The sequence below is a fragment of the Mastigoproctus giganteus genome, chromosome 6, assembly GCF_048544385.1.
Source record: "Mastigoproctus giganteus isolate SK-2022 chromosome 6, ASM4854438v1, whole genome shotgun sequence".
Classification (NCBI taxonomy): domain Eukaryota; kingdom Metazoa; phylum Arthropoda; class Arachnida; order Uropygi; family Thelyphonidae; genus Mastigoproctus; species Mastigoproctus giganteus.
Genome location: NC_143580.1, coordinates 161,205,179 through 161,222,411, shown reverse-complemented (window position 1 = coordinate 161,222,411; position 17,233 = coordinate 161,205,179). Strand labels below are relative to the sequence as shown.

The 17,233-nt window shown below is 37.4% G+C and overlaps 1 protein-coding gene across 1 annotated transcript in view; it reads left to right on the top strand.

Moving 5' to 3' along the window:
* The window catches only part of Parp1 (Poly-(ADP-ribose) polymerase), a 411,082-nt gene that overhangs the window by 276,090 nt on the left and 117,759 nt on the right, over positions 1–17,233 (top strand). The window contains exons 16-17 of the mRNA XM_090376325.1: positions 2,042–2,240; positions 15,871–16,002. Coding sequence (XP_090232451.1) covers positions 2,042–2,240; positions 15,871–16,002 — 331 coding nt within the window. The remainder of the gene's footprint in view (positions 1–2,041; positions 2,241–15,870; positions 16,003–17,233) is intronic.

Sequence of the window (17,233 nt, the reverse complement as noted above, 5' to 3'; positions counted from 1 at the left end):
TGAAATAAAAATTAGTTGACAACTAAAAGAATATTCAAACAGAAATCTTCAAAGATAAAAGTATTAGGTAAGCTTATGCTTAAAAGCATAGTGTGCTGGGTAAACAATCCTATGGCTTTATTTAAAAAATGTGTTGATTGCACGTACAATTAAAAAGCCTGCTTTTTTCTTCTTCTTCTTCTTCTTCTTCTTTTTTATGGCGAAGCACTCTGCTTTTTGAAAAACAAATTGTCCCGTTTGTCTTCTGCTTACAAATGCCTGAGCTGGGCATTCTCTTGTGCCATCAGTAATCACAAATTGCCATGATGGCAATTTGGTTATAGTGTCCCCCACTTAGAAATTTTTTAACAACAGCGTGAGGGGATATTCTGCATAGAAAAACAAAAGCTAACAAACTACATATCCTTTCGTGTGTTGTTAAAATTTTGCAGCATAGCGCTTCTTTGGGTAAAACAGTTACTCTAATGGAAATTGGAAAGCCATATACAATTTGGGACTTTTCTAAAATCTACCTAATATCTAGTACAGCAAACCCCCGCTATTCGCGGTATCTGTATTCGCGTATTCGCGATCGCCGATTTAATATAAAATGAAACCTGAAAAAATGTGAATTTTAAAGCGCCGTGAATATTTTCCGCCATAAAAAACATGGGCGTGGCTAAAATTATCTTTCCCGGTCAAAACAGCGCTCAGTGGGTGGGGGGAGAGGGGTGAAAAAATCGCGAGCGTGGATGTTTCTCGGTAATCTTTGTTCAGTATGTGTTAGTCATGGAAGGTTTCGTCGTTTGCTTTTAATTTATATGCTTATAAACTGAATAAATTTATCAATTTATAAATTGATATGCTTACAAAAATGATAAATCTACCGTTTTGCAGTGTAAAACACACTTTTTCGAGTGTGTTAACGGAAGAAAGTGACTTTATTGTGGACAAGTTCTTTCTAACCCCTACAAAAATATGGCTACGAATAAAAAGAGAAATGTGAAAATATGAAAGAAGGTGATAACATTAGCGAATAAAATTGAGTTATTAGACAAAATTTCTAATGGTGAAAGTGTCTCCTCAGTGGCAAAACATTATAAAATCAATGAGTCAACGGTACGATCAATCAAGAAATCGGAAGAAAAAATCCGCCGTAGTGTCCGTGAAAACGCGCTAATTGCTTCAAAAATTTGCTCTGTAACTCGTGATGTTAAATTAGAAAAAATGGAAAAGGCTTTAAATCTGTGGATAGAAGACCGAACTCGAAATAAAATTCCGTTAAGTTCACTCATCATTCGCGAAAAGGCAAAACTCCTCTATCAACACTTTAGCGAAACTGGTGATAGCACTGGCGGGATGTTTTTTTTTTGCTAGCAAAGGCGCTGGTATGAAATTTCTAATAAATATTACATTTAATATTAAATTGTTTGTTATTTTCATTTCACAGCACATTTCATGTACTGTCTATGTACATGTCATATTATGAAGGTACATATAATACATACATAGACAAAATTTTAGACTAGTTTTTCTTATATATTTCATACTTTGGAACGGAACCCCTTTATTACTATGGGAGCCATAACTCAGTATTCGCGTTTTCGGTATTCGCGAATTTCTCAGGAACGTAACCCCCGCGAATAGCGGGGGTTTACTGTATAGAGGAACAAAAGTTAAAAGTTGATTTATAAAATAAATTATTTTATGAATTTATTTTCATCACATTTTTTCCATGTAACTGTTTTCTTTTTATTCTTGTGTATATATACAATAAAAATATTAATATTTTTGATTTTTTAAGTCAAAAGAAGGGGTGTGATCGGCAAAAATATTTTGTCTGAAAACTATGCTTTGGGGTGTTTTTAAATCACCATTAATTCATTAATATAGAATTTACATTGATAAGTTTGTCATCTCAACCAATACATGATAATAAATGTAAAATTAAATTAAAATATCTTTTGCTCTCTCCCATATAGACAAATAATTACATATTGATACTGTATATGAGCCTGCTGCTGCTGCTTTTTTTTTTTTAATAAATTTTTTTTTATTTCAGTTATTGGGTGTTCCGTTCTTGGGGTAGAGTTGGAACGACAATTGGAGGTAATAAACTGGAAGATTATGAAAGCAAGTTGGATGCTGCATTGGAATTTAAAAGGCTGTATGAAGAAAAGACAGGAAATGTATGGGAACAAAGACATGAATTTGTCAAATATCCAAATCGCTTTTATCCGTTAGAAATAGACTATGGACAAGTAAGTTTCATTAGAGTAATCCATCATTTTAGGTCATAGCTCATTTTAAAATTACTTAAAATGAAACTAATTTTCGTATAAGTATATATGCTCGGTGATCACCAATTATGACCACCCCATCTGTAATGGACTATGCCGCATAGCTCACAGTATAAAATGCTGAACAGCTTTGTATGCTAGTGGTAATTTGCATTCCATTGTGCAAGTCAAAATGATGAAGTATCAGTTATAACACATAGTTGAAGATAGTGTGGAGTTTTGGAAGGGCAATATTGTGGGAGCTCTTGCTTCCACAGTATTACCCTCAAGTGTGTTCTTATTGGAAACTGCACATCTTGTCAGTTGCTGACAACCTACTGTCATTAAGGTGTACAGATAGTGTTGATTGGGTCAATCTTGCACCCTACTTACAGAACTGTAAAGGATTGTGCAAGGTGGATATTCTTGATTAGCGCTGCACATTGTTACGGGCTGAACAGCAGGTCACTGTGCTACATTTGACATCACAATACAATATGGGATATACAAAAACAATATCCCTAATGATAATGTGCCACACACTCAGATGTATGGGTTCCACAGCAGACAACCCAAGAACTGAAAGTTTCTGAACACGAGGTGACTCTGCGAACGGCTAATTTTGAACGCGCCACAGTCGCTGAACATTATTGAGTTGAGCAGCACAATCTTGATCCCCAACGGGATATTGAAATCGTTGACTATTCATGTGATTACCGCCAGCGCTCATGGCTTGAAGCACTACACATAGCCACAAATAATAGTACTATAAATCAGACGAGGGGAGTACATTTACACCCTATTATAGAATGTACTGTATTGCAGTGTGATGAGTGCTGGCGATCGTCACGTATATGTAATTCTGCTTTACTGACACCAGACTCGTGATACATGATCATGCCCAGCTGACTTGTGCTATTGTAACCATTAATATATACTGAAGTACACCAGTCACAGACTAGCTGATGAAGAGGCACTTAACTTCGAAAGCTACTATATATTTTAACTCTTTTATCTTATTGTATTTTAACGCTTTTATTTTATTTCTGTTTTATCTTATGTATATATTATATTTTTATTTTAATAAATTTATTTTAACCAGTTAGTTGGTCATTGCAAGAAACTTTGAATATAATGCAACCCGACGCACAAGGCCTGTTTTCTAATGTTCGTTTAATGTATGGCCCGTACGTGTATGGTGTTACTCTCAGTTTGCAGAAATTGTCTGAAGCCCGCAATAGACAACATTTGTGCTTTTCACATCGGTGTAAAGCCCATCATATTTCTTCCCAGAGGTTTTAGATTCAAGGAACTGTTCTCCTGTGACCGTATCAGGTGGGCCTGCTTTGGCTTTGGTTTGAAAACGGTAGGAATGTGGATTGGTAGTGTTCATCAAGAATTGAAAAGGATTACCATGAACAAATCCAGGCTCATGCAAGAATTAAGAGGTTTGGTCCCTCCCCCTGTATTTTCTACAGTGGGTCATGTTTTGTGTTCCCAAGCCATGCGTGTGACTGAAGCGTATCATGTATGTCAGCAGAATAAATTTAACTCTTTATTACAAGAAGCATATACTGCTAGGAATACACATAACTCAAGTTCAAAACAAACTGAGAGATAACTCGCAGTTTGCTTGGAACTTGAGTAGCAAACAATTATCTAAGGAGTAACATGATCTCTTGACCCTCAGCATGAAGTTTGCGGTCCTTCCTTGTAAACCTCCCATTCTTTCGAAGCGAAGTGCCTCTTCACATTTGGCTATGGGTGTGAAAGCATCTCTGGACAAGCTACCTGAAGAGACTGCTAACATAATTCGCTTTAAAACAGCTTCGATTTTGCAGCACATCCGGCCTATTACTGATAACCTCAGACGATGTCAATGGGAAGCTCTTTCTTCTTTGTGCAAAGAGCACTATTGTAGTTTTGCCTGCAGATAAGGGACGGCGCACTGTTAACTTGGACAAGTTGGAGTATATTTGTAAAGCCCTCGATCTATTACAGGGTCAGGAGGTTTATGAAATTGTGCAAGACTTTCCCTGTGAAAGTGTTGGAGAAGTTGGAATCCAAAGTTAATAAACTTGTGCATTCTTGGTTTTTAGCCAATAAGATTACCAAGAACGTCCACTGGAAGCTTCATGTGACAGGTTGTCAACTCCCACAGTTTTATGGGTTTCCAAAGATCTATAAACCTGATGTTCCATTATGGCCCATTGTGTCTTGTTGTCATACACCTATGTATGAACTTTCCAAACATGTTGCCAAGTTATTAGCACCCCTTGTTGGAAAAACTGTTTAGATGTGCATTTTCTGCATATTATTAAAGATTTTATTATTTCTGAGAGCAAGGTTATGGTCTCCTTTGATGTGGTTTCTCTGTTCACTTCTGTTCCTGTACGACAGGCCATTGCCGGCACGAGACGTCTTTTGAGCAGGGATGCCACATTGGAAGATAGAACGTCGTTCTCTTTAGATGATATTTGTACTGCTCTCAATCTCTGTTTAACGGAGGGTGTGATCATGTTCGATGACTCTGTTTTGCCAAATACGGGGCACAGCTGTGGGTGCCCCTATTAGTCCTATCGTGGCCAATATCACCATGGAAGAACTTGAGAGTCAGATTTTCTTGAACTTACCAATTCCTACCACTCTCTGTCGTTCTATTGACGATGTTTTTGCAATTATACCCCAGGGATCAGAATCTGGGCTGCTGCAATATCTCAATTCCCTGTCGCCCATCATTCAACTTATGATTGAACTAGAGGTTGATAATACCCTTCCTTTTTTGGATGTGTTAGTCCAATGCATGGATTCGTGTTTAGTAACTTCCATTTTTGGGAAGCCAATGTGCGCAGGCCAATTTACCAATTATGGCTCTGCGCACGCCCCTGGTCATTTACGTAGCACTGCGCGTACATTATTCTCCTGCGCTTGGATGCACTCTAGTTCGACTGGTGACAGGCAATTGGAGATTTCAAAAATTACGGCGGAGCTTTCAAATTGCAGCTATCCACCTCATGTTCTAGATAGATGTGAGCTTCAGGCTCACAAATTTGTTTTCAGTCATATTTTCATTGTTTTTATTTATGTATTTTAAATATTTTAAACTAGTTTTAATCATTTTATTGTAAATACAGTGTTTTTAGTTACAGTATTAAAATATTTTCAAGTACTGGTTGGTGTGAAGTTTAATTATTTAACACTCACACATTAGCAAGACTTTTGTGGATTTATTGGATGATTGTTTTCTTCATCAGCATGATCGAGAGGCAACTAGAGGGAGTAATACTCTTGATCTGATTATCAGTAGTGATTCTTCATGCATTAAGAATCTGCAGATAAAGGAACCACTAGGAGGCAGTGATCACAGGTGCTGAAGTGGGATTTACTCAAAGAGGTAACTACCATCAGGGGTAAAGGGAAGGAAGGGTTTTTGCTTTCGTAAAGGCGACTACGGTCTGAGACAGTATTTAAATTCTATACAGTGGGACCAACTGATGATGTTACCAACAGCAAATTCAAAATGGGAAGCATTCAAAGAACTTATCTTGGAAGCTACTAGGCTTTACATACCAACTAAGAAATATTGTTCAAGGTTTAGGCGTAAATGGATGTAGATGAGCTAATGAGACATATGGCAGAGAAGAAAAAAAAATGCATGGGGGATACATATAAATTAATGGGTGACATGTAAGCCTATGATAGATATAAGCTGGTCTGTAACCAAGTCACAAAGGAGATTAGCATTAGCATTAGTAGAGGCATTTGATGCAAGAAAGCAAGCTTATGCAGCATCAGCCAAAAAAAAAAAAATAAATAAATAAATAAAAAATAACCACTTCCACTTCACCCCTCTGTTTGTTCGAATTACCTGTCCAGCTGAGCCTTAAACTTATTTAGGCTATCAACTTCCACAACAAGGGATGGAAGTCTGTTCACCAACCAACCAACCACCCGCTGGCTAAAGGCAAATTTCCTCACGTCTATCCTACATCTGTCTTTCCTCAATTTGAATTTATGCCCTCTCAGGTGATTATTCTGAGCAAGAGGAAGAATCCCATCAGCATTGGGCATGCTCAAACCATTCAAAGCTTTAAACACCTCTATCAGATCACCTCACCGGTGCCTAGTCTCCAGACACTGTAATTTGCAAGACTTAAGCCTTTCTTCGTAAGAGCACCCCTTTGTTCCATTCACTAATCTTGTTGCCCTTCTCTGTACTCGTTCCAGCATCTCTACATCCTTCTTGAAATGAAGAAGGATGTAGACCTGTATACAGTACTCTAGGTGTGGCCTGACCATTGCCTTATACAAGGGAATAATCACCTCCTTATCCCTGCTAGAAAAATTCCTATATATCATCGACAATACACCATGAGCTACTCTTGCAGCCCTATATGTAGTACTTTACATTTGTCAATGTTAAACTTCATTTGCCACCTCTCAGCCCATCTGCTCAACCTTTCCAGATCCTGTTGCAGTAGCATAATGTCAGTAGTGTCCTTGACAACCCTGCCAACCTTCGTATCGTCTGCAAACTTGGACATTAAGCTTGATATACCATCATCAATATCATTTATAAATACACAAAACAATAATGGACCAATACTGAACCCTGAGGGTCTCCACTAATAACATTAGTCCACGATAAGCAGTATCCATTGATTACCACTCTGTCTTCTCCCCCTCAACTACCCCTTTATCCATAGCAGCAATTTGCCTCCAATGCCACACTGCTCCAATTTGTGCAGCAGTCTTCCATGTGCAACAGTATCAAAAGCCTTTCTAAGATCCAAGTATATAATATCAAAGTTTTTCCCTGCATCCAGTTCTTTTGTGACTGCATCATAGTATCCAATCAAATTGGTAAGGCAAGACTTCCCCTTAACAAAACCATGCTGTGTCCGAGCTATAACTGAAGTCTTGTCTAAATGATCCTGCAGTGCTTCTTTCACTAGTGCCTCCATTAATTTTCCTGGAACAGAAGTTAAACTCACAGGTCTATAATTATTTGTGTCAGCCTTTGATCCTCCTTTGTGAATTGGTGTCACATTTGCACATCTCCAGTCCATGGGTACTTCCCCTGAGTCCAAGGAAGCTCTCTTGGACTCTCTCTGAAAGCTCTCTGAGTCCAAGGAAGCTCTCTCATAATTATGGCTAAGGGTTTGCTTACTTCCTTTGCTGCCTCCTTTATTATAACTGGATAGATCCCATCCACCCCAGGTGCCTTTCTTGTATTTATCTTCAACAATTTCTCCTCCACTTTACTCTCAGTTATTACAAGATTCTCTAGCTTACTGCCAGAGTTGAATACACCTCTGGCATTCCCCTCGCTGAATAACTCCTCATGTGTGAATGTCGATGCAAAATATTCATTTAGTTTGTTACCTACCTGAGCAGGATCGTCGACAGTTGACCCATCGATATCAAGTGGACCAATCTGATTCATCCCCTTGCTTCTAGAGTTTACCTAAGTAAAGAACTCTTTGCTGTTTTTCTTTGTATCCCTTGCCAAATATTTCTCGTAATCTGCCTTCGCCCGCCTAACCTCCTTTGTAACTTGATTACAGATCAACTTGTATCTATCATAGGCTTCTGTGTCACGTGTTAATTTGTATGTATCCCATGCATTTTTCTTCTCTACCATATGTCTTATTAGTTCACCTGACATCCACTTAGGCCTAAACCTTGAACAATATTTCTTAGTTGGTATGTAAAGTCTAGTAGCTTCCAAGATAAGTTCTTTGAATGCTTCCCATTTTGAATTTGCTGTTGGTAACATCATCATTTGGTCCCACTGTATAGAAATTAAATACTGTCTCAGTCCATCGTAGTCGCCTTTACGAAAGCAATAACCCTTCCCTTTAACCCTAATGGTAGTTGCCTCTTTAAGTAAATCCCACTTCAGCACACAGTGATCACTGCCACCTAGTGGTTCATTTACCTGCAGATTCTTAATGCATGAAGAATCACTACTGATAATCAAATCAAGAGTATTACTCCCTCTGGTTGCCTCCCGAACATGCTGATGTAGAAAACAATCATCCAATAAATCCACAAAAGCCTTGCTAGTGTGTGAGTGACCAGATTATGAGAAATCCTTGGCAAAGGATGCAAAGAAAAACAGAAAAGAGTTCTTTACCTATGTAAACTCTAGAAGGAAAGGGATGAATCAGATTGAGGATCCTGCTCAGTTGGCTAACAAACTAAACGAGTATTTTGCATCTACATTCATACATGAGGAGTTATTCAGGAAAGGGAATGCCAGAGGGGAAGTAAACTCTGGCAGTGAGCTAGATGATTTTGTAATAACTGAGAGGAAAGTGGAGGAGAAATTGTTGAGGATAAATATAAAAAAGGCACCCGGCGTGGATGGGATCAATCCAGTTATATTAAAGGAGGCAGCAAAAGAAGTAAGCAAACCCTTAGCCATAATTATGAAAGCTTCTTTGGACTCAGGGGACTGGAGATGTGCAAATGTGACTACAATTCACAAAGGAGGATCAAAGCTGACACAAGTAATTATAGACCTGTTAGTTTAACTTCTGTTCCAGGAAAATTAATGGAAGCACTGATTAAAGAAGCACTGCAGGATCATCTAGACAAGAGTTCAGTTTTAGCTCAGACACAGCATGATTTTGTTAAGGGAAAGTGCTGCCTGACCAATTTGATTGGATACTATGATGCCCACAAAAGGACTGGATGCAGGGAATAACTTTGATATTATATATTTGTATCTTAGAAAGGCTTTTGATACTGTTGCACATGGAAAACTGCTGCACAAATTGGAGCAGTGTGGTATTGGAGGCAAATTGCTGCTATGGATAAAGGGATGGTTGAGGGGGAGAAAACAGAGAGTGGTAATCAATGGACAATGCTAATCGTGGACTAATGTTATTAGTGGAGTCCCTCAGGATTCAGCGTTGGGTCCATTGTTTTCTGTATTTATAAATAATATTGATGATGGTATATCAAGCTTAATGTCCAAGTTTGCAGACAATACAAAGGTTTGCAGGGTTGTTAAGGATGCTATGCTGCTGCAATAAGATCTGGAAAGGTTGAGCAGATGGGCTGAGAGGTGGCAAATGAAGTTTAACATTGACAAATGTAAAGTACTACATAGGGGAAACAGCAACCCCAGAGCAACGTATCAACTCTGTGGCACTACACTGACAGTGGTAGAGAATGAAAAGGACCTGGGGGTAATTGTTCAGGCTGATATGAAGTTCTCTGAGCAATGCAGATGGGCTGCAAGAGTAGCTCATGGTGTCTTGTCAATGATATACAGATACAGGAATTTTTCTAGCAGGGATAAGGAGGTGATTATTTCGTTGTATAAGGCAATTGTCAGGCCACACCTTGAGTACTGTATACAGGTCTGGAGGCCTCATTTGAAGAAGGATGTAGAGCTGCTGGAGCGAGTACAGAGAAGGGCAACAAGATTAGTGAATGGAAGAAAGGGTTGCTCTTACAAAGAAAGGCTTAAGTTTTGCAAATTACAGTGTCTGGAGACTAGGCACCGGCGATGTGATCTGATAGAGGTATATAAAGCCTTGAACGGTTTGAGCATGCTCAGTGCCGATGGGATTCTTCCTCTCGCTCAGAATAATCATCTGAGAGGGCATACATTCAGATTGAGGAAAGACAGATGTAAGATAGATGTACAGAAATTTGCCTTTAGTCAGGGAGTAGTTGGTTGGTGGAACAGACTTCCATCCCTTGTTGTGGAAGTTGATAGCCTAAATAAATTTAAGGCTCAGCTGCACAGGTATTTCGAACGAACGGAGGGGTGAAATGGAAGTGAGTTGTTTTTTTTCTTTTTTTTTGGCTGATGCTGCATAAGCTTGCTTTCTTGCAGCATATGCCTCTGCTAATGCTAATAATGGGGGCCTGCTGTATGTTTAAACATTCAAATATATTTTCTGGCACATTTTCTTCACACTGAAGGTCTTCACTGATCGTACATCTCGCTTGGAATTCTTATCAAGATTGCTCAATACCTTGTAGTAGTTCATCCCTCTAATTGATGTTAATTGCCATTTTAGCAAAAGCAGCTTTTGCGAAAAAATTTGTAATCATTGTTTCCATCACATCTTGACTCCATACTTTCGCAAACTCTGATATGCACTTATGCAAATCTATAACTGAATCTATAGGTTGGTTGGTTTCTTTTTTTTTGGTATAATTTTTTATCAATATGCATCTTCGGTAGTGCATTTTCAAATTTTTGATAATGCCTTGGTCCATTAGCTGTAGTTTAGATGAGGTATTCGTAGGGAAGAAAACAAGCTTCACTCTTGTAAGTTTCGAAATTATCAAATTATCGAGTGAAAATGGGGGCAGGACAATTGTCAACAATCATTGCAATGTTTTTATTTTATTTTATCTTTTTATTGAAATTTAAAATCCACTGTTCAAAAATTTCACTTGTCATCCAAGATTTTTGTTTGGTTGTAGTTGTAATCCAACTCTAACGATTTACTCCTTGAATTCATGGGTAGCACAGTTGGTAGAATTGGCATCCTCCTCATACTGGGTGGCAAAGGCCACAGTTCTACTCCATGGATGACTCGAGGAATTTTTATGGGTCTTCACTTGTCATCCAGGATTTTTTGTTGTTGCTCTAGCCCAACTCTAATGACTTTACTCCTTTTAAACATCGGGGTTGTTTACTTCCCATATTACCAAAAGAGGAAGAAGACAGATGAGCTACAACCTCAGAAGACAATGGTTGTTTCAAGCAGAGGAACTTCTGAGAAGAGAGATGGTGTTCTCGGTAAACACACCAGGCAGAAGGCAATGGCAAACCACTGCTGTAAAATGCCAAGAATGTCATGGTCATGCACAATTTAAGAAAGGTAGACAACAGCATGAAGGGGATCTCAGTGTCATCAAATGCCCGACTCGGTATGGATAACCATGGACTACAGGTGGTGCCAGATTGTCAACAAGAAACTGCAAGCAGAACTAGCAACAGGCAGGAACAGAAAGAAAAACAGGCAAGCGTTGAAATTGGCTACTTGGAATGTGAGAACTCTTTTCCAATGAGGAAAACTTGATCATGTAAAACAGGAAATGGAACGATTACAAATTAACATACTCGGGTTATGTGAGATCAGGAGTAAAGCAGTATGGTCATGGATAACCCCGGTAGTTTTCCATATCTTGTGGAGGTCCTATCTGTGGTTGAAGCAAGTAGTGAGAAAAGGAGACCACCGTGCTCACCGTTCTTTTAGAGATTCACACAGTTTTCGATGCAACAGAGTTTATCCAGCATGTCATCATGGTGACTGCCAGGTCAAAATTACAGAAGGCTGGCCCAAGGAAACACATAAGCAACAAAGAAGTACTTGTTGATTTCCAATACTTGTAAATTAAGAAAATTAATTTTCACTCTTTGGACACCATTCGAAGACATGATCAGGGAGTTTTATGACTAATTAGATTGACCTATGATTGTAATTGAAACAAGTTTGTGGGTCAGAATCCAGTATTGTTGGCTGTGAAGAAAGAATAAGGTTGAAGCATTGCTGCCCTCTCGTGGCTTGGTTGTTAATTATCTCAACTTTTAATGGGGGAGGCACCCATATCAGCATTTTCTGTCGAAGTCTCCAACAGTAAGATGCTCAACAGAGGTGTGCATACTATTCATTATCCAATCTGGAGCTTCTTGGATAATGGCTTGATCTGGGACTTTGTGAGATATATAGAGTAGCTCTGTCAAGTTAACTATGGTGATATTTTTCAAAAGTGTTCAAACGTTGTCATTGTTGCTCAAATCTATTGTTGGAGTAGTATGGCATTAAGGGAAGTTGCTACAATGAATAAAAGGGTGCGTTGAGTGGGAGAAGACAGAGAGTGGTAATCAATGGACGTTGCTCTTTGCAAAATAATGTTCTTAGTGGAGTCCCCCCAGGGTTTGGTGTTGGGACCATTGTTGTTTTGTATATTTATCAATCATATTGATGAAGGTGTATCGGTATATACGAAGTTTACTGAGCAGTGCAGACAGGCTGAAAGAGTAGCCCGTGGTGTCTTGTCAATGATATATAGGAATTTTGCTACCAGGGATAAGGAAGTAATTGTCCTCTTGTACAGCAGACTCTAAATTAACCAGGACACTTCAAGACTCCAAATTAAAAAAATAAATAAATAAACCAGAAATCAAAAAATTCAAGTAAAAACTAGAATCGGTATAAACAGATATTTTGCAAGTCGTAAATAAGCAACAAGCTGTATTATAAGTCGTCATTGGGAGATTGGTGTACCTATTATCTTGCAATCCCCGCTGTCTTCACATCCGCTGCTCAAAAGGGGGGGGGAGAGAGAGACCAAATGTTTAGTTTGTTTTAGTGCGTCGTGTCGATTTTGTTGTGTTCCATTGCAGGTCAGAATTTTTTTATAGTAAATTTTTTTTTTTCTGTTTAGAAATTGCTAAAATGATGGGTAAACACAAGTTGCGTTTTTAGTTAAACAAAAACTTGAAATTATTCAAAAGTTTCAAAACGGTGCATCTTTTAAATCTCTAAGGAATCATTATAATGTTGGTGACCAAACCATATGCAACATCGTAAAAAATAAAGGTAAGCTATTAGATTTAAAATCGACATCATAAAAAAATACAGGAAAGCTATTAGACTTAAAATCAACATCGCAAAAAATAAAGGGAAGCATTGTATTCGACACGCGAGTAGATCGTGGTAAGTTTTTTGTTTTTTATCTATTGCCATATTTTTTACGTAGGTTGCTGAACATTTTTCGATACAGCAAGTATAACGCAATGGTGAGTTATACTTGCATAACTATGTATAATGCAATGGTGAGGCCATACCTTGAGTACTGTATACAGGTCAGGAGTCCTCATTTTAGTAAGGATGTATAGCTGGTAGAATGAGTACAGAGAAGGGCAATAAAATTGGTGAATGGAACAGAGGGTTGCTGTTACCAAGAAGTGCTTAAGTTCTGAAAATTGCAGCGTCTGGAGACCAGGAACCTGCCAGGTGATCTGATTGATATGTGTATTAGGCTTTGAATAGTTTGAGCAAGCTCAGTGCTGATGGAATTGTTCCTCGTGCTCATATTACTCACCTGAGGGGAAGTAAATTCAAATTGGGGAAAGACAATTGTAGAATAGATGTGCAGAAATTTGCCTTTAGCCAGTGGGTGGTTGACATTTGGAACAAACTTCCATCTGTCGCAATGGAGGTCAACAACTTATATAAGTTCAAGGCAAAACAAGACAAGCATTAAGAGTGAATGGATAGGTGAAATGGGAATGTTTTTTTTTTTTTTTTCCTCTGATGCTTTATAAGCTTGGTTTCTTGCATCTACTAATGCTAACCCCATTGAGAGAGAAATGAGATATTCAGGTGTCCATTGTCACCTGAATATCTCCAAACATTTGTGTGGTGACAGTGGACATCTGGGTATCTTCAAATTCAGGTGTCCATTTGAGAATACAATTGTTAAAGAATCAGGTCCTCAAGTGGATTAATTGCTTTGCTGTCTGGTGTACTAGAGCCTGTCCATAATAGCATGCCAAATGAAATTTTGTGCTTTGGTTAAGTAGGCCAGTCTCAATTGTAGTGATCCCTTGCTTCCTTCGTTAAGAAAGCCATAGAATCCCAGAAATACAACCAGGACTGCACTCATTTACTAATATCAAAATCGTAAATTAAATAAAAGTGTTTTTACTGTATTTGAGCACCTTTCGAAAGGCATAATGAAATGGATTCTGAGCAGCAAACTCTGCTCCATAACTCTCAAGTTAGCTGGTTCTCTGTTGTGGAAGAAGTATTTTACAAGAATGTTTAGAAGTAAGAACTGAAATCGATACTTTCCTTCATAAGAAGGTGTCTCCGTAGCCAGGTGGGCAGGAGCAGCAGTGCATAGCACACGCTTCTTGATTAGACTGGGGTTCAAGCCCATGACCACCAAATACGGAGGATGCGGAAATGTCAGGGAATGACCACCGCATATCCCTGGAGCAATATGGCCTTAGTTGCTAATGCTCCTAAAAATCAAATAACAAACATCTTCATAAGAAAAATCTGTCATAGGTTCTCAGGCTTCTAGATTCCATTCTCTAACAGTCTCTCCACTTTCTGTCTCATAGACGTACTGTTTCTGCTGCATGCCTTTTCTACAGATACTTCCATGGGCACTGTTCTTCTGAATTGGTTCTATAATTTCCGCTCTCTCTTTTCAAAAAGAGTCCGAACACATGCCACCACCAGCCAACATCCATTTACTGTCCAACTTCAAACTCACAGAACCAAATTTTCATCTTTCTCGTTTATTCATTCAACTGCCGTGTTCTGGAACAACCTTCCTTCATATGTCTTTCCTGAAAATTACAGAAGTTCAAGTCTAATGTCAACAAATATCTTCTTTCAACTTCTCAACCTCCAGTCTACAGAAGTTCAAGTCTAATGTCAATAAATACCTTCTTTCATCTTTTCAACCTCCAACCCAAGCACGGTACTAAATACTATAGGTTCTAATACCTCTCGTGTTTGGGGTTTTCATATTAAAAAAAAAAAATAGGTGATAATTCCAAGGATTGCAAAATTCTTACCTTTGTCTCTCATCCTCCACTATTGAATTAATTGCAGATATGCAAGTGTGTGTGTGTAATTTAAATGGATAGGTGAAATGGATTGTTGTTGTTAATACCAAATTGGCAACAACTTCAAACGCCCAAGTTGAATTAGCTTACTAATTCTGGTGGGTGTGTGCGCACATATTTGTTCATATGTTTTGTTTTTGAATGAGTGAACAATTTAATGGAATTTTTCTAGGTACTTCTGTTATGCTTCCATATCTACTTTTGTATGTTTGCTTCAATTTGAGAATTTTAATTATTTTCATCTTAAAGAAGAAAAAGAAATGAAATTGCAAATTTGTCATTAGATGTAATTGATGTTGGTAATAAATTGAATGTCATAGTACCATACAATTGCTGTGGATGTAAGAAAAAAAAAAAAAAAACTATTTCAGCATAATCTTTCAAAAATGTAGATAACAGAAGGGCTAATTCTGTTCTTTGCTGTATCTTTCTAAATTTACATTTTTTTCTTCAAACGACTGTTGTTGGATTTATTTATTCCTCTCATAGCTGTTCCAGGTAACCTGTTTCAGACTCAACCAATAAATCAAACTAATATTTATTCATTCCTGTGCTGACTGTTCATTCAATATTTTCATATAAACATTTTTCTTTTCTTGTAAATCTATTCCTTTTATACATGGGTTGACTTTGAGAATAATTGATTGTAACCTAATATATAAAGCATTAATGATAAGGGGAAGGTAGCTGAGACCAAGAAATAATTTTTTTACATTAAAATTTTGTTAAAACAGTACTTGTTTTCATGAAGTGGGATTTTGCTGTGTTGCAAAATTGATAGACAGAAAGCTGGTTTATAATGAAAGGATGTACTCCTCAAATTTCAGTTCATTTCATACTAAACACAGTAATTTAAGAATGGAAAGTTTTGTTTGCTTGTGCTTGGTGCAAATTTAGTGGAATCTTAATAAGGATTCAGTAATGATAATTATAATCAAAAGTATCAGGGAAGAAAATTTCTGACAGATTTTTAATTTTGAATTACAGGATGATGAAAGGCTGCAGAAGTTTGAAAATTTAAAGCCGGGTGCAAATTCTAAGTTGGCTAAACCCATTCAGGAATTGATCTGTCTTCTTTTCAGTATTGAAAATATGAAAAAAGTTATGGTAGAATTTGAGGTTAGTTGAAAGTATCTTGTTTTGAAGAATATTTACATAATATTTAGTGTTTGATTCAAATGCATTTCTGCTACTTCAAATAATAGTCAGTAATTTAATTAGAAAACATAATTCTTACTTGTTTGCTTCACCTATATTTGAGAGAGTGCATTTAGTGTTCTGTAATTTTTGGAATGCTTAAAAAATTGTTTTCCCTAAATTCATAGCTAAAAGTGAACACTTACTTTTGGCCTGAGCAGTAAATCGGGGGGGGGGGGGGGATTCGATGTAAATTTTTTTTTTTTTTGTTTATTCAGTGTTCATAAACTGACTACAAATTGAGCAAAAAACACATAAAACTTGAACCAAGCTATAAGGTATAGTGAATTTCAGAATCAAGCAGGTGTTAATTTCATGTTCTTTTCATATTAAACACAGTAATTTAAGAATGGAAAGTTTGTTTGCTTGTGCTTAGTGCAAATTTAGTAGAATCTTAATAAGGATTCAGTAATGATAATTATAATCAAAGGTATCAGAGAAGAAAATTTCTAACAAATTTTTAATTTTGAATTGCAGGATGATGAAAGGCTGCAGAAGTTTGAAAATTTAAAGCACTCATTTATTGACCACTTAAGCTTTTTGAGTAATCTTATATGTGTCATTTGTAGTTTAATCTTATATGCATCAGAAACAGGCGTCTCAGTAGCCAGGTGGGAGGGAGCAGTAGTGCGTAGCATACGCTTCTTGATTAGACCGGGGTTCGAGCCCATCACCACCAAATACGGAGGATGCAGAAAGGTCAAGGGAATGACTACCGCATATTCCCGGAGCAATATGGCCTTAGTTGCTAATGCTCCTAAAACAAAACCAAATAACAAAATAACAAACAGCATCAGAAACAGTAAACTCATTAACTACCTCTTCTTTAGTTACTCATCACAGCAAACATGCTATTTTATCCCCAAAAAATGCTCTACAATATGAATGTAGTATGTGTCTTAGCCTATTTGTTACCATTATAAACTGTTCACACTATATATATTAATGGCTAAAAGAAACATAAATTTTGGAAATTAAAACAAACTTGATGCATGCAAAAAAGATAGATCAAGTTACATAAACTTTAAATACCACTTACACTTTCTTCATTATTTCCATACCTAAGAATTCTATAGACTATAACTATATACCAATGAACACACATAAATATGCACATAATCCGATGAGTTTATGATCTCTACACTTGCCCCAA